The sequence below is a fragment of the Cotesia glomerata genome, linkage group LG9 (assembly GCF_020080835.1).
Source record: "Cotesia glomerata isolate CgM1 linkage group LG9, MPM_Cglom_v2.3, whole genome shotgun sequence".
Lineage (NCBI taxonomy): Eukaryota > Metazoa > Arthropoda > Insecta > Hymenoptera > Braconidae > Cotesia > Cotesia glomerata.
In genome coordinates, this window is record NC_058166.1 from 4,850,593 (window position 1) to 4,876,525 (window position 25,933).

The following is a 25,933-nucleotide window of genomic DNA, read 5'->3' on the forward strand; positions in this document are numbered from 1 at the left end:
TATTGTCAGCACGTACAAGTGACAATGCTTTCTCATATGCTTTGTATCTGTTATTATTATACATAACAATATTATAATTATGTACACGTATGTATTTACACAAAGCTAAGTGATAGAGTATGTGTACGATGATGATAATTTAAATAATAAATTTATTTTGTTTTACTAGAGCTGTGAATCAAGAAGAGTCATTGCAATTTTTATCACACGATTAAAGTCCAAGTTCAATCTTTACTTTTTATTTACAAAATTAGTGATCAATTTTATTAGAGAAAAACTAGGGAAGAATACTCAATAACTTCGCTGAAGAATAATTGTCAAAAAATGATTGTCGAGTCTGTTGTTTAACGAATTATTTTCAAGTAGAAAAAAATCAAATTTTTGAACAGGCTGAAGGGATTTGTGTGATGACGGCATTCGATTTAAAGAAATCACAAATATATCAATATGTTATAAAATTTAATTACTGAAAAAAAAAAATAAATAAATAAATAAACCAATTATACGAAAAGAAGATATAGCAAGCTAATCTATTACAAAATATGACAACTTAATTATTATTCTTAGTGAAAGGCTAAGTAAAGTTTAGTCATAATAAAATTAATAATTAAAACGGATACGCTCGAATCGATCTGACTAACATTTACTTTTAAAGTAGACTGAAAATAACATTAATTTACCCAAAAAAAATTTATTTATTCAATAAAAAAATTTTTTATACAGACAAAATCAAGAATAATTGATAAAATTAACAAACATGAAAAAGTACGGAAAAAAATCAAACGATCCGCTGTTGGTATTACTACATAATCGTGAATAAATTTGTGTCGCAGCAGGATCTACTTGTCTCACCGACAAGCTGCAACACTTTTTCTAACCACGCATTGGCATAAAACCGGAGTTGAATAACGGGTCTGAGTATACATACGTAAACTGCGGAAAGAACAAAACCAAGGACATACTGTATGTTGAACCCTATCTTCTATAAATATATGTGGATCTTACTACTGTTTCGTAAGATATTAAAAACAAACTTCGGAAAATTCTAAATTGCAGACTCATTATTCATTCAATTAAAAAAAAAAAACACATATTCTATTACTGATTTCTACAGAAAAGTGAAAAAAACAAAAGAAATTTGTCGTCATTAATTTACGTAATTTTTATTTCAAATAATTCGCGGTATTTCTCTTACCAAATAAACTGAGCGTCAACTGGCATTATAACGCGCATGCGCTGTGAAAAAAAGTTTGGGAAATCCACAAGTGCACAACTCATAGTATTTATTTATTTATAAAATATATTCATTGTAATCTCCCATTTTCCTCAGTAAAATCTGAGATTATACCAGGTAACATTCCACTGGATATAATCCGAGATTGTATCCTGTAGAATTTGGATTATACTCAGTAGAATCTTGGATTATACTCAGTGATATCTGCGCCATTTGCTTTCTAGTGCCTGCGCGTGAAGTGCTGTTTACAATTTGTGAATTATAGTCAATCAGTATATTCAACATTAAAAAAATATAATCGGTACATTAATTACTGTGTGTATTTTGGTGGAATATTTTTTATATATTCTGTGGTATATTTTGTGCTGTGTACACGAAAAAAAAAAAAAAAGGAATAATTACAGTATAAAATATAAAATCGGACCGGTCGTAATCAAAACTAGAAAAATTACAATTTGAAATAACATTTTTCTAAATTCAATTTTTGAATTTAATTTTCAGAGCTTTCAATATAAATATTACATTCTACTATGTAATTCTTATAAAATCTGTAATAATTATAATCTGAACTGTAATTTTTCCAGTTTTCATCACGAAGCGCCACGTTGTATTACATACTGTAATTTTTCGAGTTTTCTTTTTTCCGTGTAACAATGATTTATAACCGTTATCATCATTAAAATTACAAGGTATGTAAAAATAGTGTACAAGATGTATGTTTTTACGTTTAGACTTCTGATAATAAGATCTAACCTGTTCATAGTATATAATAATGCTAAGTGCGAAGGTGTTAGAAAAATCGCGGAGATATCACTGGGTATAATCCAAGATTCCACTGAGTATAATCCAAATTCTACAGGATACAATCTTGGATTATATCCAGTGGAATCTTTCGTGGTATAATATGAGATTTTACTGGAGGAAATGGGAGATTACAATGAGTATAATCCAGATATCACTTAGTATAATCTGGATTCTACTAGCTACTATCTGAAATTTCCACTATAGATGTCACCGAGTATAATCTTGAATATTATTCAGTATAATCTTGTTCTTTCCGTGTACTTTGACGTTTTTGGAGTCTGAATTATATCAGGTCAATTTTTTGAGATTACAGAATTGATTTTGATTAAATTATCTAATGGTATGTAAACTGTCTTATTTAATAAACCAACTAGAGTATAACAATAAAATTAGTAAAGAAAATTTTTCGATAGTAAAGCATTATATTTTCTGTATTATGAAATTATACTTTCTGTATTATGAAAAAAATAAAGTGCTAAAATAACTTGAACGATATTAAAAGTGTCGTCACACTTAAAAGTAATACGTAATATTTTTTTATAGCTTATTATTTAATTCGCTTAATAAATTCGATTCTGCTTTAATTATACGGAGAATATAAATATAACTTTTAGTTGTTTATTATATTAATAAAGATATTGGCTAATAATACACGAAAGTATTTCATTATCACGAAGTAGATTAAACTTTCTTGAGTAATATATTTATATTTCAACACTATCCTAATGCATTTCACATGAATCAGCCGATTTACAGCTGGGATTTCATGGAAATGTACCTGCGAAGCTTCTCCCGACGTCACGAGTAGAGTCAAGTCCAACACGCAGTTGATAAACGATCTCGCGTGTTCAGTTTGCTTGACCGATCGTAATTTAGCTCACAAGACTCACCGAGACTTCCACCGCCCGAGTTTCCGTTATTTTCATTACTTCCAAGAAAATAAACCCGCGTGGAAAATTATTTTCAAATATTTATCAACAAAAACTAAATTATGTTAATTCATTCAATTATACTTGAGATTACATTTCCAACTCAATTGTTGAAGTATTACATCGGTAATTAAATCATTTAAGTGAAATCTTTGTTAATTAGTGACTTTATTTGCATATTTTTTTTTGCTAGTAAGTTATAAAAATCAAATTTAATTAGTAACTTATCCAGAATATATATCGAAAGTTATCGGTTTTATCGTGAGATCGTTTGCAGATTACAGACAAGACAACACTTCACATCTGTTGACTATTCACCCTTGGGCCTTCCGATGAGATAAAATAAAGCAAAATTACAATTGAATCCAAGCTATTATTAAAATAGCAATTACAATAAACTAATTAGAAATGAATGAACTCGTTATTTTTATTGAAATTTTACTCAATAAAGCGTAAAAAAAGTTTCAAATCGTGATTCTTCTTTTTTTAGTCGACTAAGATCTTTGTACACAAACTATAGAAAAGTCTTGTACTTTGCAGACAAAATCCTGCTCGAGAGAAAATAAAGAGAATAAAGTTGATTTAAAAAACCAAAATGAAAAAAAAAAAGTTATAAAGACTAAAAAGAGAGTTTAAAAAAAAAAAGAGTTGGAGTAGTGGGGGTGGGAAGCTAGAGTTCTCGGTAAATTGACCGGTACAAAGGGTTCCATGTGCTTGGGCAAACGATAATTCGGAGCCAGTTCAAAGGACCCGCGGTACGATATATCAATGCCCAGCTCGCAAAACAATTCCAACTATTTGCGATACACAAAGAAAAATACCAAATCGAATGCCTGGAATGGCACATTGCCCCACGGAAGGTACTTCTTTCTATCTTTTCTCCTTATATCCTTATTCTTGTTCTTCTTCATCTTTAACTTCTCATCCACCTTCCCCATTCTCCATATCTTAGCCTCCTTCAGTTCTTCTATGCCCTTGTATTTACCACACATTTGTCTTTCTTATTTTATTTTTCACTTCTCCTTTACTTCTTTTATATTTAGCCGATAATAACAACAATATGCATATTAAAGTTCTTTACTTGTCTTAAAATAAAAACTCTAATTGAAAAAAATTTAATTTAAATTTAAATAGTATTATATTTTCATTTAATAATGTTTTCCAATTTTCATTTTAACAACCCACGCAATTGACGCAACACATGATATGTATAAAGCGAAAAAATGGTTTTGTATTTCAATAAACTTTTGGAGAAATATAAAAATATTTTTCATTAAATCGAATATACGTAGAATAAAATGTACGCATTGAAATGACAGCTGACGCATTCAGAATGGTATTTATAAATGATTTTACGATCAATGTGTCGTCGAATACATACAAATCTCTGTATATATTCTATAAATGCACATGATATATTGAACATCACAGACAAAAGACAATATTTCATCGGACGTAACCGGATGTACTCCAATACAACTGTTTCAACAGCAGTCGGATCAAATGGACAATATTAGAGGCATATAAACACAGAATGTCAACTAAAAGAGATTGAATCAGAGTCAGAAAACATTCGTATATTGCCAGTATTGCAAATATTCACAATTCTCACAAAATAGTTTTGATTTTATGATGGAACTCTAATACCAAAGTAACTATGCTTCAGCAAAACAAATTACTTGATTCAAAAGAAGGAATCTGGATGCAAGAAAATTATTTTGGAGAATTTTATTATTTTTAATTGAGCAGAAAAAATATTGACTATAACATTTTCTAGATTTAAAAAAATGTCTTTTTATTGTTGTGCAATAATTTTTCACGTCAAAATTTTTCATCAATAGTTTTTCAAGCTAAAATTTCTTCGTAAGTTTCTCATGTTCAAATTTTTCATCAAAAATTTCAACAGGAAAAATTTTCGGATTAACAGCGATCTTACACGGAAAAAAGAAAACTTGAAAAATTACAGTATCCACTCTTATAATTTAGATGAAAAATATGAAAATATATCATGTAAGCAAACTATTTGTAACGTGATTGATCAAATATATGCATGAAAATATATGCAAACTCTATAGTCAGGCGCGCGCCAATTTAAATTCTAGTAAAATGTAAAATCGGTCCCGTCATAATCAAAACTAGAAAAATTACAGTTTGAAATAACATTTTTCTAAATTCAATTTTTTAATTTAATATCCAGAGCTTTCAATGTAAATATTACACTCTACAATGTAATTCTTATAAAATCTATAATAATTTGAAACTGTAATTTTTCCAGTTTTCATCACGAAGCGCCACGTTGCATTATATACTGTAATTTTTCGAGTTTTTTTTTCCGTGTAGGGAATCTATATAAAGAAATCTTAAAATTAATAATATTTTCCAAAATAATTCAAATTCCAGTAAAAAATTTTTCAGTACTGATCGAAATTTAATTAATTTTAAAAAATCTAAAACAACCGGGAGCAATTTTGTAATAAGAAATTAATTTGTTAAAACTTTTCAACTATGTTACTTTTTAACTGAAAAAAAAAAAAAAAAATTTTTTTTGTAGTAACTTTCTTACTGTAAAAAAAGTTTTCTAGATTTGGAAAAATAAAATTTTAGATGGAAATTTTAAATTGTTTTTTTTTTTTTTTCAACAAGAAAGTTACTGCACAGAAAAAAAATTAACTTAAATCAAATAAATAATTTTGAAGAACTTCATCTCCTTGATTTGAGTAAAAAAATTCTTAAACTAAGTAATTTTTCTCGGTGTAAGTAATTTTACTTGATTCAAGAATTTTTCGTCTTGATTCAAGACAATGAAACTCTTCAAAATTATTTTCTTGGTTCAAGAATTTTTTTCTTGATTCAAATCAATTTTATTTCAGTGTGAGAAAAATTTGTGATTTCTTTAGCTAAGAAATAAAATTAATTCCTCATTTTATTCGAAATAAATTTTTTCTCTCAGTGTAACCAATTAAATTTTGAAAAATTATTGATGAACAAGAAAAAAAATAGTAGTTTTAAAATTTCCGAAAATTTTACCCATTGCAATAAACTAAAAATTGACCTGAGCCTTTAACTTGAATCTTATTCTTATTTGACGGTGAATTTATGCATTATGCCGGAATAGATGTGCCGTGACGTTAGTCGAGCTCAACATTAAACTCAACTCGACGATTATATATATGAATAGAGGTGAACGAACTGTCCGGTTGAGGCGTCTGCTACCGCACCTACCGTTCGAATGCATCATGCATCCACAACGAGTACGACAAGTGCGACAGCACAACGTCCTCATGTCTATACTGACCTTATATTATAATCATAATATAATTATATCATACAAATAATTGTCGATAAATTCCAAATTATTACTCAATGTCAAATTTTTATCGAATGCTTTAAAAAATTATCTATTTTGAATTCTTAAATCACTTTAACTAAGATAAAGTACCCAGTACTTGAACACTTATAAAAATGGAACCAGTACTTTAACACACTTTTCGAATTGTACTAATACAAAATCCGTATATTTATTATGAGTAATATACGCATGTTATAATTATTCAATGATACAGTAATTGATTTCTGTAAGTTTTTTTAAATTATAAATCAAAACAATTATATTTTTGTTAACTTAAAAGTTGACATGTCGAAAATAGCCGATAGATGCTATTTTTCTCATAAAAAAAGTAATAAATCGTAAACCGAACTATCAGTAAAAAAAACGGTATGTCATAATTTTAAGTAAAGAAAATTGTACCACCCAATGAAATAGTCTTTTCTAAATAATACATATTTTTTGCAAAGACATAAACTATATTTTTTATGTTAAATTTTAGCGTCTAACTATACCTCCAAATTTTCAAAGCAGTAACCAGAACTTGAACAAGCTGGGGCCGTATAATTTTAACAGCACTCTAATCTCTGATAGGTTTATGTCTATAAACTAGTGATCAGCATTATGATTTGTATTAATTACTGCAAATCAAATAAGTTTTATAGCTAAAAATTAGTGTAGTTAAAAATTATTGAACGTTTTGAATTGACTTTTTTTTATTTATAATTGGAAATTTGATTTGTCATTCATAAAAAATGTAATTAAAAAATTAAATACAATTATTTCTCATTATTAAATGAACATATTAAATATTCATAGTATTATTTTTAATGTTAATCAATAACATGTTATAATTCTTTTGATATTTCAATAGAACACAGAAAGAAAGATTTCTTGACTGGAGAACAAAATTCTTGGCTCAAGTAAATTTTCGGTCGCCCGAAGGAAGACCGAAGTTGTCTTGGCCGAAGTAATAATTTTTCTTGAAATTCTATTCTTGGTGGAAGTAATTTTTTCTTAATTCAAATTATCATAAATACTTGATACAAGAAATTTTTATATTTGATCAAGATTTTTAGATACTTTAGGGAAGCAGCGCCACCTACTTCAGCTGAGAAAAAAAATTTCTCACCTGTAGAAAATTTTTCTCCTGAATATTTGGTACCCATTTTATATTATTTTAGCGTGCGACTACACATATTGAATGAAAAAAATGATTCAATATTATTTGATCTTCCCATTTGACATGTTAATCAATAAAAATATTAATGAAAATTAACTTCTATCTTCATATTTAATTTTTTGAAGCAAGAGAGAAATTTTCTCAAGACAAGAAAATTTACTTCTATCGAGATATTTAATTTTTTAGAGCAAGAGGCTGAATTTTCTCAAAACAAGAAGATTTTCTTGGCTTAAATAAATTTTCTTGGATCAAGATACGTATTTCTTAAAGCAAGAGGATTAATTTTGTTGAAATAAGTGAAATTTCTTGCGTCAAAAAAAAATTTTTTTTTTCGCCCAAGTAAATAATTATGAAGAAAAATATTTTCTTGGCTCAAATGAACCTTTCTTTCTGTGAATGTTGAAAATTTTTGCTAAGCCTATTGCCATATATTTCATTAGTTAAACTACTGCTCCCAGAGTGTTCAACTACAGTCGACGCTCTCTGTATTGGACCTCGCTGTATTTGACCGCTCTCTGTATTTGACCACATCCTTCCTCTGTATTTGACGATTTTACACAGCTCTTGTGGACAAGGACGAGTCAAATACAGAGAATGGTCCTGTACGGGCGAGTCAAATACAGAGAGCGTTGACTGTATTGCGGCTTGTCAAAATTGATTGTTCAACTTCTCCTTTCATAGTCTATCTTAAAAACGTAGTTGTTTATATTTTCATAAAAATCACTAATTTTAACTAATAATTACATCTTTGTACGTTAAAAGTAGGTTCAAATACGTTTTACTTTGAAACTTGTATAACTACTTGGTACTTTACCTTATACCTCTAAATTTTTAAAACGGTACCCAGAACTTGAACAAGCCGGGGCCGCAGAATTTTAACAGCAATAATCTCTAATAGGTTTATAGACTAGTGATCAGCATTGTGATTTGTATTAATTACTGCAAATTAAATAAGTTTTATAGCTAAAAATTAGTGTAGTTAAAAATTATTGAACGTTTTGAATTGAGTTTTTTTGATTTATAATTGAAAATTTACTTCGTCATTCATAAAAAATATAATTACAATAAAACGTTGAAAATTTTTGTTGTGCTTTTTCATGAAAATCACTAATTTGAACTAATTATTACATTTTTATAAATTAAAAGTAGGGTCAAATACGTTTTACTTTAAAAACTTGTTCAACAACTGGGTCTTTACCTCAAAAATTTATCAAATTCTCTTATAAATTTTATTTCACTTGTAAATAAAGTATCAGGTGTATTTTGTTTACAATATTCACACCAATAAACGTGACCGTCGTTTTGTCAATAAAAAAAATGCAAATAAAAGCAAATATGGGACAAATGAGTTCATAAACCTGAATACACATGACTTTGAGTATTGAGTAGGTACAACAAAAAGAAAAAAAAATAAATAAACAAAAAATATTGTGAAAAGTGTTTGATGAGGTCACGAGGGCAATGAAAGGGAAGAAAAGACTAAACTGGAGATGTGGTGATGCGTGTCCCTGTACAGTAAGGATGCACGTGCACACACAACATATCGAAATAGTGTGTATGTTTGCAAGCCAAAAGAATAACAAAGAAGTAAAGAGAGACGGGAAGAGCATAGGAGCAAGTACCAAGTAACATGAATAAATGCGTACGTAAGTAGATATACATTTGTGTGTGAACGTAATAGCATATTCGCTCACACATGTAAGATGGACTGTCGAACTTGTGGATCACGCGAGGCGTGGTAGAGACGCGGACCCACTGACTCTACACAACTCGGTTCTTCACGATGAATTATTCATAACTTGAGAGCAGGCTTTCTCCCACTACTATCCCGTCATCGCTGGTGTACTGATGCTTTCAGTTATTCTACACTCCTCACTTACGTTTATACATCTCCGCTCCTATCCACTCACCTCTTTTTATTCCATTTTTTATTATTTATATTATTACTATACATACGTTTTTATACGGGTATTACGCGCTCTCTATTATGTTCCCTCAATTTGCTTTTAATTTTTTTCCAAGTACATAGTAGTTTTATGAATACACACACCAGTATAAATACCGATGTCGTAATTTACTTCATCTCACTTTTATTTATTATAGAAAAATTAATACTGAGATGTCATTTTCAATATTATTTATTAGTCCAGTTATTATCATTATTCGACGCGTGCGAATATTTCGCACAATAGTATGATCACGTAAATAACGGTGACACTGAGAAAAAAAATTTGTTTTAAAAAAAATGAACATTGTTCTAATAAGAAATCTGAAAATTGACAATAATTTCATTTCTTAAATGAAGAAATAAAAATTTTTCTTACAACTTTTTTAAAAAAAATTTTTCCTAATTTTGGAAAAAAAAAATTTAAGATGAAAATTCGCAAATTGATTATCTAATATTGTTTTTTTTTCCAAACCAAAAAAAAAATTTTTTTTTAACACAAAATTCATTGCAAGATAAATTTTTATTTCTTCAGCAAAAAAATAAAATTGTTTAAAATTTTCAACAAATTAATTTCTTATTTCAATGCCCATTTTTTTTTTAAAGAAATTTTTTTTCTCAGTGCAGTATGACCATTTGTTTTCAAAAGCCTTTTAACAGTCGTGTGTTGGCGCACTTACTCTGTTACTCAGTTGAACTTGTAAATAGCAAATTTATGTCACATTTATACAAAATGTGCCGATTTTATTCAATTGATTAACGCGATGAATTACAGATTCGCATAAAATATAAACAATTAATAGTCAAAAAGGAACAAATAAATTCTAACGCAAAATTTAAACCTGTTAAGAACTCCGAAAACATAACATAATAAATTATCTATCATCGAAAAAAATACAGTACCCAAAAAACCTATAAGTTCAGGTCAAAACCTTTTTGAAGATGCCAAATGTCATTAATTATATAGAAGTGAAGCTCCACCTATTTTCAATCACAAAAAGTTAAAGAATGAAGATATTTACGAATTCATTTTTTTCAACATATTATAATACTATATATATACATACATATTATAGTACTATATTATAGTACTATATAATTATAATACTATATAAAAGTATACTATACTATACTCTTCAGCAGTTTGATTTCCTACGCAGAAAAAAAAACTTCTTGCACCAAGAAAATTTTAAGGAAGACAAAAGTTATTTTGGAGCAAGAAGAAATTTTCTTGGCTCAAAAAACTTTTACTTCATTCAAGAAATTTTCAATCTTCTTTAATATTTTCTTGAGTCAAGAAAATTTACTCTCCAGTCAAGAATTTTTTTTTTTTCAGTGCAAAAATCGAATTGAAATTTTGATTTTTGATCGGACGTGATACAATTGGAAAAAAAATTTTTTTTTTGATCCATCAAAATTTTTCGAATTTGTCCGCAGAATTGAGACTATCTTATATTATTCAATGTGTAAATCCAAAATTGTAAAAATCCGAAAAAATTAATTGACAATTTTTTTTATTCAAGTTTTACTTTCGATGCGCAACATGAAAAAAATAAAAATTAATACATTAATTTGGAAATAAAACCAATTTTCATTTTTAATTCGCTGAAGAGTATAACATGTCTTAAAAAAAAATAGCTTTTTTATTTTGTGCGGCTGAAAATAGGTGGAACCCCACTTCCATACAATTACCTAAATTTCTCTAATAAAATAAATTTTATGAAATATATATGTTGATTACAAAATTTTTCTCAATCTCTAAATTAATTTAAATCAAGTATAAAAATGAATACTGAGATATAATTAGCATTATTAATTATCAGTCAAATAATCATAATTAAATTCAATGATACTTAATACTTGTTACATCAATTACATATTTAGATAGTTATTATTAGTTTGTCAAAGATAAAACCATCAAGTAGACATGATTTAGTAATGATAAAATGAAAATAAATAATTTTTTTCGAAATAGAATTTACCAATTTATTGAGAATTGAGTAACAGGTGAATCGTTTCTATTTTATTGACTAAAAGTTTTAAATAAGAAGAAAAAAAAATAACTTCTGTTCAGTCACTTGTGTTTGTCCTTGGCAAACGAGCTTACAAGTTAAGTCAAAGTGTGAGAGCAAGAGAATAGACCAGAGACCGAATCAACGTGAGTCAACACAATTGTAGAGTAACCAAACGATAAAAAATAGATTAATATTAACAAAAATAAATTCCACTTCAAGGAAAGGAAAATTTAATAGAAAAAAATCTATTATAGGTTTTAAAAGTGAAATTTAAGGAACGAAAAAATAACAGGAGAAAGATGATGATGATGATGATGAAGAGCAGAGGGAAAGAAACGGTGCGTCAGCTCCTGCCAGAAATAACACGGGTATACTTAGACGGCCCTCTAACCAAACTCAATATACAAGTGAAGCTACAGGGTCTTTTTCTCAGTCTTAGCTGTCTTATGCACTACTATGTATATTCTTTACTATGATCTCTTATACACTCAACTCAGAGTCTGTAGATTTAGCTCGTCGAGAAGAGGAGACTGCCAGAGTATAGTAGCTGCTTGACTCAACTCGTCCTGATGAAAAACGAGCCAACCAGCACAGGGACGGGATTAGCCTTCAGGCGAATCAACTCAAGAACTAATTCACCAAGCGGATTAAATTCATTCGAACCAATTTTACTTCCTCTTATCTTTTCATTGTAATAAGAAAATATTCTTGTAATATTCAATCATCGAGATAAAAAATAGGTTTTTGTTAAATTATTCAATCGAGAACTAACGTTGACAAAAAAATTACCTTGATTCTTATATAATCTTTGACCGAGAAAATTATTTTTTAAAATTTCTTTATCGTTAATCAAACAAAAAAGATAATTGTTAAGAAGCAGGAAAATAACTAGAAAATTAGTGAAAAAAAATTAATTTTTAAATTAGTTTTGATGTTGGGAAAAATTAAATGCCAAAAATTTTTAATAAAATTTGTCCAAATAAATTTAGAAATTTCTAATAATGTTTCTTGTATTCTATATGTGAAAATAGAAGTTGAAAAAAAAAGAATTTTTTTTTTTCAATTTTTACAAAAATTATTATTCAAGCTAAAAAATTTCAATTTTTAAAAAACAATTTTTTTTTTAATTATTCTATTTTTCATGAACTTCAAAGACAAAAAGGAAATATTAAAAAAATTTTACAATCTCCGAAAATCTTTAATAAAATGATCCATAAGTAAAACAATTTCTACTTTGTTCTTTTTTTATTTTACGTAGAAAAATAAACAATTCAAAGAAATGTCAATTTTTAGGTAGATTTCTGTAGAAATCTATCAATTGTAGCCGGTCTCATGTAATTTTAAGAAAATTTTGTCATAATATGTTTCATTTCATCGAATAATGTCGAAAAATGGCATAGGTTCAAAAGTTTATGTATGTATTTATATGTGTGATATAACGCGCCATGTCAGCAGAATTGCGTCCACAATTCTCAACCGATCTCTACGAAATTATGTAGGCTCATTTTGTAGATCAATACTAAGATCAATTTCGAAGATGAGCAAAATCGGCTGGTTAATTTACGAGTTGTGGGCGTTCAAAAATTTTTTTTGGTTTTAAAAAATTTTGAATTTTGTATCTTATATGGAAATAATTTTTCAGATGTAAAAGATAGATGAAATCTATTAAATTTATCTCAAACTTCATTTAATTACCTTAAACTAAAGTTATTATTCGTCTAGTTTTGATGATTTTTTTAATTAATTCCGTGTTTTTGTAAATTTGAAAAAATTTTTCAATGAAAGCATTTCGGCCCTTTTTCTTTAAATAATTTTCTAGCCTTAAAAGTTAGCTTAAATCTATTAAATTTATTTTAAAGTTCACATGATTATCTTCAATTTAAGCTATTATTCGTCGACTTTTGATACTTTTTTCAATTTATTTCGTAGTTGGGAAAGTTAAAAAAAAAATCATGAACAAATTAATTTTTAGCTCTTATCATCAAATGACTTTCATCTGTTACAAATCCTATTTTTTTAGGAAGATGTCTTTGAATATCTATTTGTTGTAGTCGGTCTCACATCGTTATTTGCAAAAATATAATAAAAAATAAATTTTAGGACATTATTGCCTTTTAATAACGTGTTTTTTTCAATATTCAAACAAAAAATCTACCTATCCATGTCGGGTGTGGCTGAATGGCGCTTTTTTTAATTATTTAAAAAAATTACCTTTCAATAATTATTACAATTAAATCGTAAAAAAAATTTCTAAATATTTTTGTGGATAAAATTATTGTAACCGCTAGCTTCTAAATAATTATTGAAAATTTATTAATTCAAAAATTTTTCTGCTTGATTATACAAAAAAAAATGACTTTTTTGATTCAAGATATTTTCTCAATTGAATCAAGAAAAAAAAATATCCATATATTTTTCGTTTGAGTATAGAGAAGAATACATATATGTGAGGAGAATTAAAATACAGACATTTGGTGAAGGACGATGACTCATTGGTAGGTAAATGCGAATAGAATAGAGCACACGTGTAAGCATGAATGAGAAGATGAGTGGCAATGGCGCGGAAATAGCAACTATACGGCACTGTACTGACAAACCGCAGATACAGCGGAGTTGCCGATACACATACATTTAAATTCATCATGTGTGTGATGCGAGCGAATAGAAAGAGCGAACGTGAACACCGAGAATGGGACGGCAAAGACATGAGAGAACGATGTATAGATAGATGGACGGATGGATAGATAGATGGATAGATGGATAGATGGATGGATGGGCGAATGGACTATACATTCGAGTGAGTTTTAAGTGAATAGAACAAGAGCATAGGGGTTAGCTGTTGTACTCACTGAGTAGAGGGGAATGAAACAAATCGTTGTATTGAGTTAGTGTAGCAAACCAAAGAGGACGCGAGCCACTGTTGATAGAGACGTGAGGCAGACGATAATTACTACTTCGTTAATCTAATCTAGTCTACTAGAGCAATAACACTTGATGAAAATAATCAACGTTATTTTATCGCAAATGCTAATCCTATAGATTACTTATGGTTTTTTTTTCTGTCAATTTTTTTCTTTCTAGTTTTCTCTTTCTTTAGAGTAAATAAACGCATATGTACATAATTAGTAATTGCATAAACTTATTTTATTTATCTTGATAATAATTGACGCTTTTAGTTAGATTTTAAAAATTTCAACTACTACTTTGATTAAATTATGGTAAAGTCATGTTAATGATTATGTAGTCGCTTAGAAAGTTTTAGTCAAAAGGGATAAAGCTGCGGTTTTATGCATGAGAGGTCATCTACTGTATGAGCGAAAAAATTTTTACGTGATGTGTGTATGTAAATTAGATATGCTAAATGATCATAAGAAAGTCAAATAGACTTTTTTTTTATTTTAACGACAATCGTTTTAAATGCTAAATATAAATTTATAAGTTATAATTATTCAGGGAATTGATAAGAGTCATTTGATACTAGATATTATCGGATACGATATAATTTGATAGACGTTAATATGATTAAATTTAAATAAAAAATTTTATCAATTCAGTGGTTTGGTTTTTGCTCTTTAATATTGACGTTTAAAAATAAGGAGTTTAATATTTTGAATATAAAAAAATTGTAATTTTTGGAGTCGCTTTTTATTTTGAGCCTAGAAAGAAACTTTCTTGGAAATTTTGATTTCCAATCAAATTTAAATTTTAATTGATTTAAATAAAAAAATAATTCTGCAATAAAAATTGCACGGAAAAAATGACTGGAAATTAACAGAAAATAATCTGCAAAACTTTTTCTTTTGTTGTTTTCTTTTGTTGTTTTCCGGAACCGTCGAATTTAGATCTTCAATATTTCAATACATTTCCTAGAAATTAATGTGAAATAAATATTTATTACACGGAAAGAACAAGATTACACTGGATAACATTCCAGATTATACTCAGTGACATTTGTAGTGAAAAGAAACTTCAGATAGAAGCTAGTATAATCCAGATTATACTGAGTGATATCTGAATTATTCTCATTGTAATCTTCCATTTCCCCCAGCAAAATCTCAGATTATACCGCGTAACAGTCTACTGGATGTAATCCGAGATTGTATCCTGTAAAATTTAGATTATACTCAGTAGAATCTTGGATTATACCCAATGATATCTCCGTGATTTTTTTTCTAGCGCCTGCGCACTTAGCATTATCATATGACTATGAACAGGTTAGATCTTATTGTCAAAAATCTAAATGTAAAAACATACGTCTTGAATACTATTTTTACATATCTTGTAATTTTAATAATTATAACGGCTATAAAACATATTGTTACATAGCACAAAATATAAATGTTCACACAGTAATTAATGCACCGATTATATTTTTTTAATGTTCAATATACTGATGATTGACTATAATTCGTAAATTGTGAACAGCACTTCACGCGCAAGCGCTAGAAAGAAATCGGTGCAGATATCACTGGATACAATTCAAGATTCTACTGAGTATAATTCAAATTCTACAGGATACAATCTCGGATTATATCCAGTGGAATTTTACGCGGTATAATCTGAGATTTTATTGGGGTAAATGGGAGATTACAATGAGTATAATCCCGATATCACTCAGTATAATCTAGAATATCCTAGCTACTATCTGAAATTTCTTTTCACTACAGATGTCACTGACAATAATCTGGAATGTTATCCAGTGTAATCTTGTTCTTTCCGTGTACAGGGAAGTATAATTGATTTAAGAAATAGTTTTGTCGTAAATATAAAATGACTTTAGAGTGTTAGAGAATTGGCAGAATGCAATTTTCATTTACACGACACCAACCAGTGTTTAATAGTTAACAAACACCGTGTAATGCAATAGTATTAAATATAGAGTACAGTAGTTGGACGTAACACTTAATATTAGTAGTATCCAACTCTTATAGAATAGAAAGACGATGTTGTCTGTTGTAAAGCTTTTGATGTTAAAAGATACAGCTTGAAGATACATATACATACTATACAATGTTACCATGCCATAAGAAATAGCATTGAGCTGCTGGATCTTGGCTCGTAACACCACCTCATAACTGTAAAACCCGTTCTACGACTACCATGATTATATTAGGAAACTTTGTATACATGGACATAAACCAGCGTTCTACACTTAACTCTAAATTTATTAATACCTAAATCAATAAATATAGATTTCGTTAACTATCCGATGAAAAAAAAATTAGTGTTTAACAATAGATCAGTTTAAATTCGGCTAATGGTTACAAGATTACGAATGACGGTTAAAGACCTTCATAATTAAATCCAAACAAACTCTTCTAATAATATTAACAGTCAAAGTGGCCGGATTGAAGGCCAGTTGACGAGCATGTCTATCTTATTCTCCTCTCATCATCCTCCTGGCTATATACTAGTAATTTCAAGAACTTAAACTTGCGCAATTAGTTGACAAATAGTTTTTAATAGTATTCAAACATATGTACTCAGGAAATCTGACCAAGGCAATTTAACAATAACCATTTTTAAAACAATCAAATAAATATTCAAAGATCATTTTTAAGGTAGTTGTCATGATACAATACTGTCAAAAAATTAGAGGTTACACACACCGCAAAAGTATATGAACTTGTAGCTAAGTAATCCATAATTTTTACGCAAGACTGTACCCGTGGGGACGCAACCCATACAATTGTTTCTGTCCGACTCCGTAGATGTATACTTTTTTATAAATTGTTGAACTTTAATCCGTTATTTATAAATAATTAGACGGTCAAAAAATTTTTTTTATTTTTTTTTAAACTCACAACAACAACATTAAAAGACTGTCAGTTCTTTGAAAGTTTCTGACAGTTAGTTTTTTTTTATAACTAAGAAACTGGTACAGAACTGCAGAGAGCGTATGCAATCAATGTTAAATATCAAATTTTTAATTGAAGTCATCTCGGGTTATAGGTGGTCAATCGACATCAAATTTTTAAGGTAATTGTATCACCATGTCCTTAATAAGTATACAAAAATTTAAAATTTTCTGACGGTATGCCTTAACCACGACAACTACCTTAAGAAAAATTAACTTTGAATAATTAACCTCTGATTATTAGCAAACATACTTTACAATGTCAAACAAAAACCGAGTACGAAGTAAAATTCAAGATATATAAGTTAAGTACATTACTTTTCTTTGGTATCTAAGTTATACCATCTAAAGTCTACCATCCACGGTAAGTCTCCTTATGTCCTATGTTTTCAAAATAAAAGGGTCGGCACGTAGCAAAGCATGCTATGCAAACCATGAAAAAATAGAAAATACGCAAAGACAAAAGATAAAAGTAAAGAGGAAAATATTTTGATAAAAGATTCTAATATTTTTTTCTACTTTTTAAGCTGCATAGATATTAAAGTTTTACATGAGCTTATATTATTTACTTATTTTTTTATTGAAGTAAATTTTAATTTGTCTTTGTGTACTTTATTTTTAATGTTTGAAAACATTGTTTGAAAATATTTTATGGAAAAAATTAATATAGTCAAAAATAAACTTAATTTTTTGTTAACTTGCGAGAGTATTTATCGTAAGTATTCACGAGAGCAATATTGTAATAAGCAATGTTGTAATGAGAAATTATTTTGTTGAAAATGTTAAACAATTCTATTTCTTAGCTTGGAAAAAAAAAATTTTAGATAGATAGTTTTCGAATGTTCATTCAAAATTGTTTTTTCCCGTAATGTAATAATAATAATAGAGTCAAAAGAACCAGGTTCGACTCCTGGCTTGGTATTGTACCACAATTTTTTAAAAAATGATCTTTACTCTCAACAAATAAATGAAATAAATAAAATATTTTACTTAATATAATTTATATTTTAAGGTTTGTCACTCTTAGCAATAATGATAATAATAATTCACTTTATAATGTTTACACTATAACTTTAATAACAATCGGTTGACTGTTTGAAAAAAATATTTGACTTTTATGAAAAATAAGGGGAATAGAACGATATTATAAAGTGTTTTATTACAAAGTATAAAAATATACAAGGGATGAAAATAAATTTTAAGTAAAATAAAAAATAATATTATTCAAGTATCTATAAGATACGCCCTTTGACATTGATTTGGTAGGGTAAAATTGCCCTGATAATTTATATAGACATGAGATAGCTATGTTGATATTATGTCAGTGGACACGAGAGAGATAAAAGTTGCGTCAGCGTTTATGTTTTAGTTTTACAGAAGAAGCGAACCGTATAACACACGCGTATTTACAGATAGATGTAAAACACAACATTGTGTGTGCGTTCACTAACACAAATCTAGAGAAATATAAAGAGGGTTCTCGATAGCCAGGTGGTTAGTCCTCTTTTTTTCCCTTTAGTTTCTCTAGCACCCCAGACCCCACTCAACTTACTGCCAGCTCCTGTCTCATATGTGTATAAATGCATTCTCCCTTTTATTGAATTGATACAAAGAGGGTTGCAAATAAACTGCACGATAAATTTTTTGATAGCTCATGATTACGCATAAATTTTATGGATATTAAATTAAATAAAATATTTACTATTTTTGTTCAAATAACTTTGTAAATATTATCTACAATGTAGACAGTAGGAAATGGGAAATAGACAATTAAATATTGTGGAATAAAAAAAAGAGCATTTTAATTTGAAATATATTTAATCAGAGATGTAATACTTATAGTTTCTAGGCTCACAATTTATCTGTGCAAAAATACCGACAAATATTCAAAAGACTACAATGTTTATTTTTCAAACCAACAAAACTTTGGTTTTAAAAATGATGCCAGATTTTTTTTTTTTTAATTTATTATGCAAAGTCTGAATTTCCATTAAACTTTTAGTAAGAATATCTTTCGTTTCAAGATTATCTAAATTAAAAAAAAATAAAAAAAAAAAAGCACCATTCGTCTACATACGACATGGATAGGTATATTTGTTGTTTGAATATTGAAAAAAACACGTTCTTAAAAGGTAATAATGTCCTAAAATTTATTTTTTATTATATTTTTGCAAATAACGAGATGAGACCAACTACAACAAATAGATATTCAAAGACATCTACCTAAAAAATAGGATTTGTAATAGATGAAAGTCATTTAATGATAAAAGCTAAAAATTAATTTGTTCTTGATTTTTTTTTAATTTTCCCAGCTATGAAATAAATTGAAAAAAATATCAAAAGTCGACGAATAATAGCTTAAATTGAAGATAATCATGTGAACTTTTAAATAAATTTAATAGATTCAAGTCAACTTTTACGGCTTCAAAAAATATTTAAAGAAAAAAAACCGAAATACGTTCATTAAAAATTTTTTCAAATTTTCAAAATCACGGAATTAATTAAAAAAATTAAAACTAGACGAATAATAGCTTAAATTGAAGGTAATTAAATTTTTAAAAAATTAATTAATCCCAAAAAAATTATTTTTAGTAATAATTACTTTTTAGAATTAAGACAAAAATTTTAAACTAAATTGGTTTCGCTGATGCACTGAGAGAAAAAATTTCTTTTCAATAAAATAAGCAATTTTGTAATAAGAAATTAATTTGTTGAAAATTTAAAACAATTTTATTTTTCTAGCTAAGAAATAAGTTTGTTTAAAAATTTTCAACGAATTAATTTCTCCTCACAACATTGCTCATTTTTTTCAAAAAAAAAAATTATTTCTCAATATGATTATCATTATTTTAATAAGATATTCAGTTTTCAGAAACCTGAACTGATAAAATAGTTACCTTAATCAAAGAGAAAAAAATCTTAACAATTAAATTTTCAAACATGAAATTTTTTAATCAAGATTCTTTCACTTGAATCAAGTAATTTTTTTTATCAATTTAAAAATATCTAAAAATAAATTTTTAACTTTTGTAAAATTATTATATTCTTTGTGAGCAATAAACGATTTTTTTAAACTCTTTGAAAAATTTATAGTTCTAAAGTATTAATTAAAATTGCATGTACAGCAAAAGAAGAATGTAGAGAAAAAGGAAAAAATAGAACAAAAACGAAAAATATAAATAAGCGAGTAAGTCCACCAGAGTTTATTTAAGCCAGCGTTTTTGGCACCGTCTACGGCAAATAGGAAACTACGAAACGAATTATAAGTAAAAGAGAAAGCAGGAAAACTTATGAGAGTCCTAAGTGGTGTAGAGAATTGCAAAGGAGAGATCAAGCAAGAAAAAAGAGAAAAAGAATGAAATAGTGGCATCTCTTTTGGTGTACCGCTGTTTTTTCTTCATCTTGTATCTTATCCAACCTGACTCTATTTATATCGTTAAGGGCGGCTTAATGACTCTTGAGAACTGTCAGAACGAGTGAGATATGATTCTGGGGTGTCATCAGTACACATTCAATAAAAAAGACTTGACATTTAAATTTAAAAAATCGAATAGAAAATATACCTTGTAATAATTGTTTTTAAATTACTAGTAAAAAAAATTAACTTTCTTGATAAGCTTTTGTACACGAAAGTTGATTTTTTTTTAATGATTGTAATTATAGGTAATTGTTTTTCTAAAGACTAATTAAGTTAATAGGTTTCTGATAAGATAACAAACACTAAAAAGAATAATCGAATTTTTATAGAAAACAACGAGCTTAAATTTTGTTAAGAACATCTGATCAGATAGTGAGAATTAGTCATTCAAAATAATAAATCCGTAAGTGCAAGAGACAGTTGTCAGAGATTTAATGCTAGCCTACAGATCATTTGCAGTTATTTATCTGCCGCTCGTGTCGTGGACATATTGCGAATAGAGTATAGTAAAATAAAAGTTTAATACCTAGTGAATATAGGAGTAAGATGAAAAGTAAACACGTTTTATTTGAGATTCTATTTTATCTGAGTATATAAAGTGTATAATATGTCAATTGTTACAGCCAGAACCAACGATAACGCCCGGCCGATCGAAATTTATGTTCCCTATGCATGCCAGTCCATGCGAAATAATATTCATTGATCAATTGTCAAGATAACGCAGACGAGAAATTTGCCCAATCTATTTTTTTATGCTTAGTGATTAATTTTATTCATACTGCACTAACTTAAAAGCGGTTTTTTGTTTAAAAATGTTCATGCGTAAGACTCAATAGTAAATATAAATTTATTAATTAGTTTTGATAAGTTTAATAAATGATCTTTCCTCAAGAATTGAAAATTAGTTATCGATTTTAAAAAGTTATTAACGATAAAAAAATTAGATTCTTAACATACAACCTTATGGCAGATTAGGATTTTTTTAATTTAAAAATATAATATTTATCTTTTTTTTCTACTAGTTTGTTGTAAATTTCAGACATTCATCATTCAATCTGAATTGCACAAAATTTTAAGCATACTGTAATAAAGATGACACTTTAATTTCGAAGCTAGAATATCGTGATCTTGGCTTGAGAGATTCATATCTTTGATTAGTAAACATTGTTACTTGATTCAAGATTATATGGATGGTAATAAACAATAATGTCTTAACTAACATTTCGCTTAAGAAATGCTTGTTTACTGAAATTGCACTGTCAAAAAAATTATTTTTTGAAAGGTTGGTTAAGAAGATTCATGCTTAAATCTTAATAGCAGATATAAATTTATATTTTTTAGTTTTGATAAATTTAATTATATTGATATATAGTGATCTTTTCTCAAAAATTGAAAATTAGTTATCGATTATTTAAAAAAGTTACTAACGATTAAAAACTAGATTTTTAACATACAACCTTATGGCACATCAGCATTTTTTAAATTTAAAACTATAATGTTTATATTATTGAAGAAGATATTATAATGCATGTTTGAAAAAATTATCTGATTCATGCAGATTTTATAATTGCATTAACAAGATGGTGTTTAAATTAATTATTTATTTTGATTGGTATAATTAAAATTATTTTAGTTCATTTTTGACCGTACTGAAAACAAGTACTTGAATACAACTAATTACCTATAGTTAGAAATGACAGATTTGTCGAATTTAATGAACAATAAAAATGAACGTCAAATCAGCGACTAATTTATATTTACTGACTTTTTAAAATAAATTCCTAAAAAATATTTCAGATAAATAAAAAAAAATTATAAATCATTGTAAGATTATTGATATACTTAAAAATTTTTCTCAAGACCCCAATAAATTTTATAAAAAGTTAGTATTCATTTGACTCTCGCATAGCGCACGAACGTCCTTAAAATTACATTCGTGTGTACGAATTATTTTTAAGTTTCATCCAAATTCATTAGTTATAAAGAATGATTTTTCATTTTAGTTAAGTCTTTTAAAATCGTTTAATGTTTATGCACTTTTTATTTTACTAATTGCTTTAAATAAATCAAATCCTCATTTTTTAATTATATAAAACAAAAAATATAACACGTTTTACATTTCCAAACAATGACTTGCGAAAATAATTCACTGACTTTTGATAAAACAATAATTTGCTTTCTAACTAAACTGTCAAACAATCAAAAATTAAATTTAATGTTCATGTAAAATTATTTGTTATATTTTTAATTTACTCGATTAAATAATGATAAACTTCAATTACAACAATTAAACCTACTTAAAATTACTTTTTAATACTCTTTCGACGAATAGCTTTAATGAGCCACCTTCAAATTTTTATCACTCTAATTTTTTTTAATGTCTCCTAATTTTTTAAATGTTGAAATAATTGTAATTTTATTTCTGATTAATATTTAATTTTACTTTATAATCTTTTTCTTCAATTTTATTATTAATAATATTTTACAAACCAAAGAAATAAATTGGATAAAAATTTTATACAATTTTATTTCTTAGCTGAAGAAATAAAAAATTTTCTCACAGTAACTTTGTTGTGAAAAAAAATTTTTTTTAGCAAAAAACAATTTTAGATTGGCGACTTGCGAATTTTCATCAAAAGAATTTTTTTTCAAATCTAGAAAACTTTTCTTCAACAAGAAAATTACACAAAAATGTGACAAAAATTTTTATTTCAACTGAGAAATAAAATTGTATAAATTTTTCAACGAATTAATTTCTTGCCAAAGACATTAAAGTTAGCAGTCACTTAACCATTCTTTAATTTTATTAACAAATAAATTTTTTTTTTAAAATTGCATGTTTATTTTTTTTAATTTTTACATGTCAATTTTTTTTCTACTTTTTTTGCCATAATTTATTTGTTAAAAAAATTCTTAAAATTATCAAATATCTGCTGTATTAATTTTCATTTCTTGCCGCAATGATTCCGATTTTTCTCAAAAAAAATTTTTTCCCTTAACAAACAAATAACTAAATGAAAATCTCAGCAATTAAACTATTTGATTGAATTTACAGTGAAATAAAAAAATAAACGTCAATTTATTATTTTCCTGAGAAAATCCAAACTTTTATGTAAAAGTAACTCGCTTATTTTATTCTGACATTAAAACACAATAGCGTATAATCACCTGCAGTAAAAGTAATTTGAAAATATATGCAAATAAAAGGTATATTTTATAATTTAAAGCCCCATTTGTACTTGAAAACAAGTTGTTTATACAAAACAACTAAACGTTAAACTATATTTACTCTCTGTTTAGAAAATTAAATGTATTCTTTAGTGAAACAATAGCCACAGCTGATGTTGTCATCGTCGAGATTACGAAATATTTGATGTCACACGAAATACAGCCACGCGTCAGTGTCAAAAATAATAGAGTATTACAAACTCGATAAAAAATTAAAATCGTTTTGCGGGTGAAAAATAAAAAAATGAAACTCACTCCAAAAATAATGCACAGTATCCATCCAAGTCGCGGGGAATTCGGGCTTTCCTGCGCGTGACGCGATAGGAGGCCACGGTTAAAAAGTTCGTTGGGGAGCGGCGAAAAACGCGCGCGTCCCAGCTGCTTTTGAGCGCGCGAAGATATTAGTCAGTTAATTACACTATTTTATTTTAAAATTCAATAATTTATCGGTAAATAAAAACACCTCACTCTAAAAAAATCACTGAAAAAAAATCACTGAAAAATCTCAAGTTAATTTCACTTAATTTTTTCTAAAAAATCAAAACAGTTTTTTTATTAATTAAATATAATAATTATTTCATGGAAAAAGATGAATAAAAAATTAAACAGAATAAATTCACTCACAAAAATAAATTTAGTCACAAAATTGGCACTTGATTTAATAAAAAGAAAACCTTATGATTAAAAAAAAAGAAAAAACTGAATAAATATAGAAAAAAAAAAGTGTTAATATACACCGTCTTATAATTATCCGTCGGACACTTAAAAAAACAAGGCTTGCGATAGGACACTATGGCGATGTTGTTTACTGACAGTAAAGACTCTCTCTTTCCCTCTAAAATTCACCTTCCTTTCTTTATCTCCCTCTCAAGCAGAATAAGAAGGATATAGCCGGGTATACCGTGCCGTGTTACTCGTACTCGTGTGTTTAGAGTGTAGTGTGTTGAGTGTTATGTGCTTATACCCTTTCCCTGTTGGCCGCGAGCGCGCGCTAACCCGCTCACTCCCTCTCGCACAACTGCCCACGTTATGTGTGGGCTTCGAACAACTCCCTCTACTCTGCTCTCTCTTCTATCCGCCGAGAGTTTGTCTCGCTTGCTCTTAGCCGCCGTTTTCCACCACGCCACCGGATCAATAATTCACCATATATTATCCAAGTAACGGACGCGAGGAAGAAAACCGCGAGTCGAGATGAGTGTCGCACTGTGGATCAGTCGTACCTGACAATATTTGTAAAAAAAAATTACTAACTATTAATGACACTTGTAAATATTAATTTATAAATTTTATTTAAAATTTATAAAAACACTAAGACACTAAGATTATTTATAAGTGGTGTAATCGCAACAAAAACGACAGCGCGGCGGTTAATCAACAGAGCTGAGTTACATCTAAGAGCCGGGTACTCACTTGTATTGCCGTTTAGCTGGATTTACTCGCGCAGACCAACCCACACGATCACGGATCACAAAACACACTTTTAATTATTTTTAAAAAAATTATTTCATTCGCTCACCTTGATTTTTTTTAAAAAACTTCACTTAAAAATAACAATTGACATTATTTTTTTAAATTTAATTAATACGGTGAATCATTGCAGGAAGTAAAGCGTGGAATAATAATAATAATAATAAATAATAAATATATAATAAAATAAAAATAAATACCAAGTATCGAAATCGGCGATCGCGTTACTGTGGTTCTATTCGCTGCCACGGTACAACGTTCACATTACATACACAATAATTTTGTTATTATTATTATTAGTATTATTATTAATGTATAAGGTAAAAAGTAATAAACAATATGTAAATATGTGAAAATAATAACTCGCGTGAGTGTTTAGTACTTACCACAAGACGAGATGACGTGATAAGCAGGCCGGTTTTAACAAAATTCAGACAGTATTCGGTCCGTAAATATGAGGAGTTACTCTGTTTTTGGTATGCCAGGAATGGCACAAAGAATCTAGACAACGCACAGGCCCGGTGCGCA

At 27.8% G+C, this 25,933-nt stretch overlaps 1 protein-coding gene and 1 long non-coding RNA gene across 9 annotated transcripts in view; both read right to left on the reverse strand.

Annotated features, from left to right (window-relative positions):
- Positions 1–25,933, reverse strand: part of LOC123272099 (protein scalloped) — a 159,523-nt gene extending 133,590 nt beyond the window's left edge. For 2 of the 8 annotated variants that reach the window (XM_044738747.1, XM_044738743.1), the window contains exon 1: positions 25,792–25,896. Coding sequence is in view for 1 of the 8 variants with exons in the window: in XM_044738745.1 (XP_044594680.1) it covers positions 24,194–24,218 (25 nt within the window). In the remaining 7 variants the exon portion in view is untranslated. Of the gene's footprint in view, positions 1–24,193; positions 24,398–25,605; positions 25,648–25,791 lie in introns of those variants that run through there. The other 6 variants (XM_044738745.1, XM_044738744.1, XM_044738741.1 and 3 more) reach the window with 5 other exon arrangements.
- Positions 1,993–16,156, reverse strand: LOC123272101. Its single transcript, XR_006511023.1, has 3 exons — positions 16,050–16,156; positions 6,803–6,807; positions 1,993–2,087 (listed from the first exon to the last, which is right to left on the reverse strand). It is a non-coding gene; the product is annotated as an uncharacterized LOC123272101 (long non-coding RNA).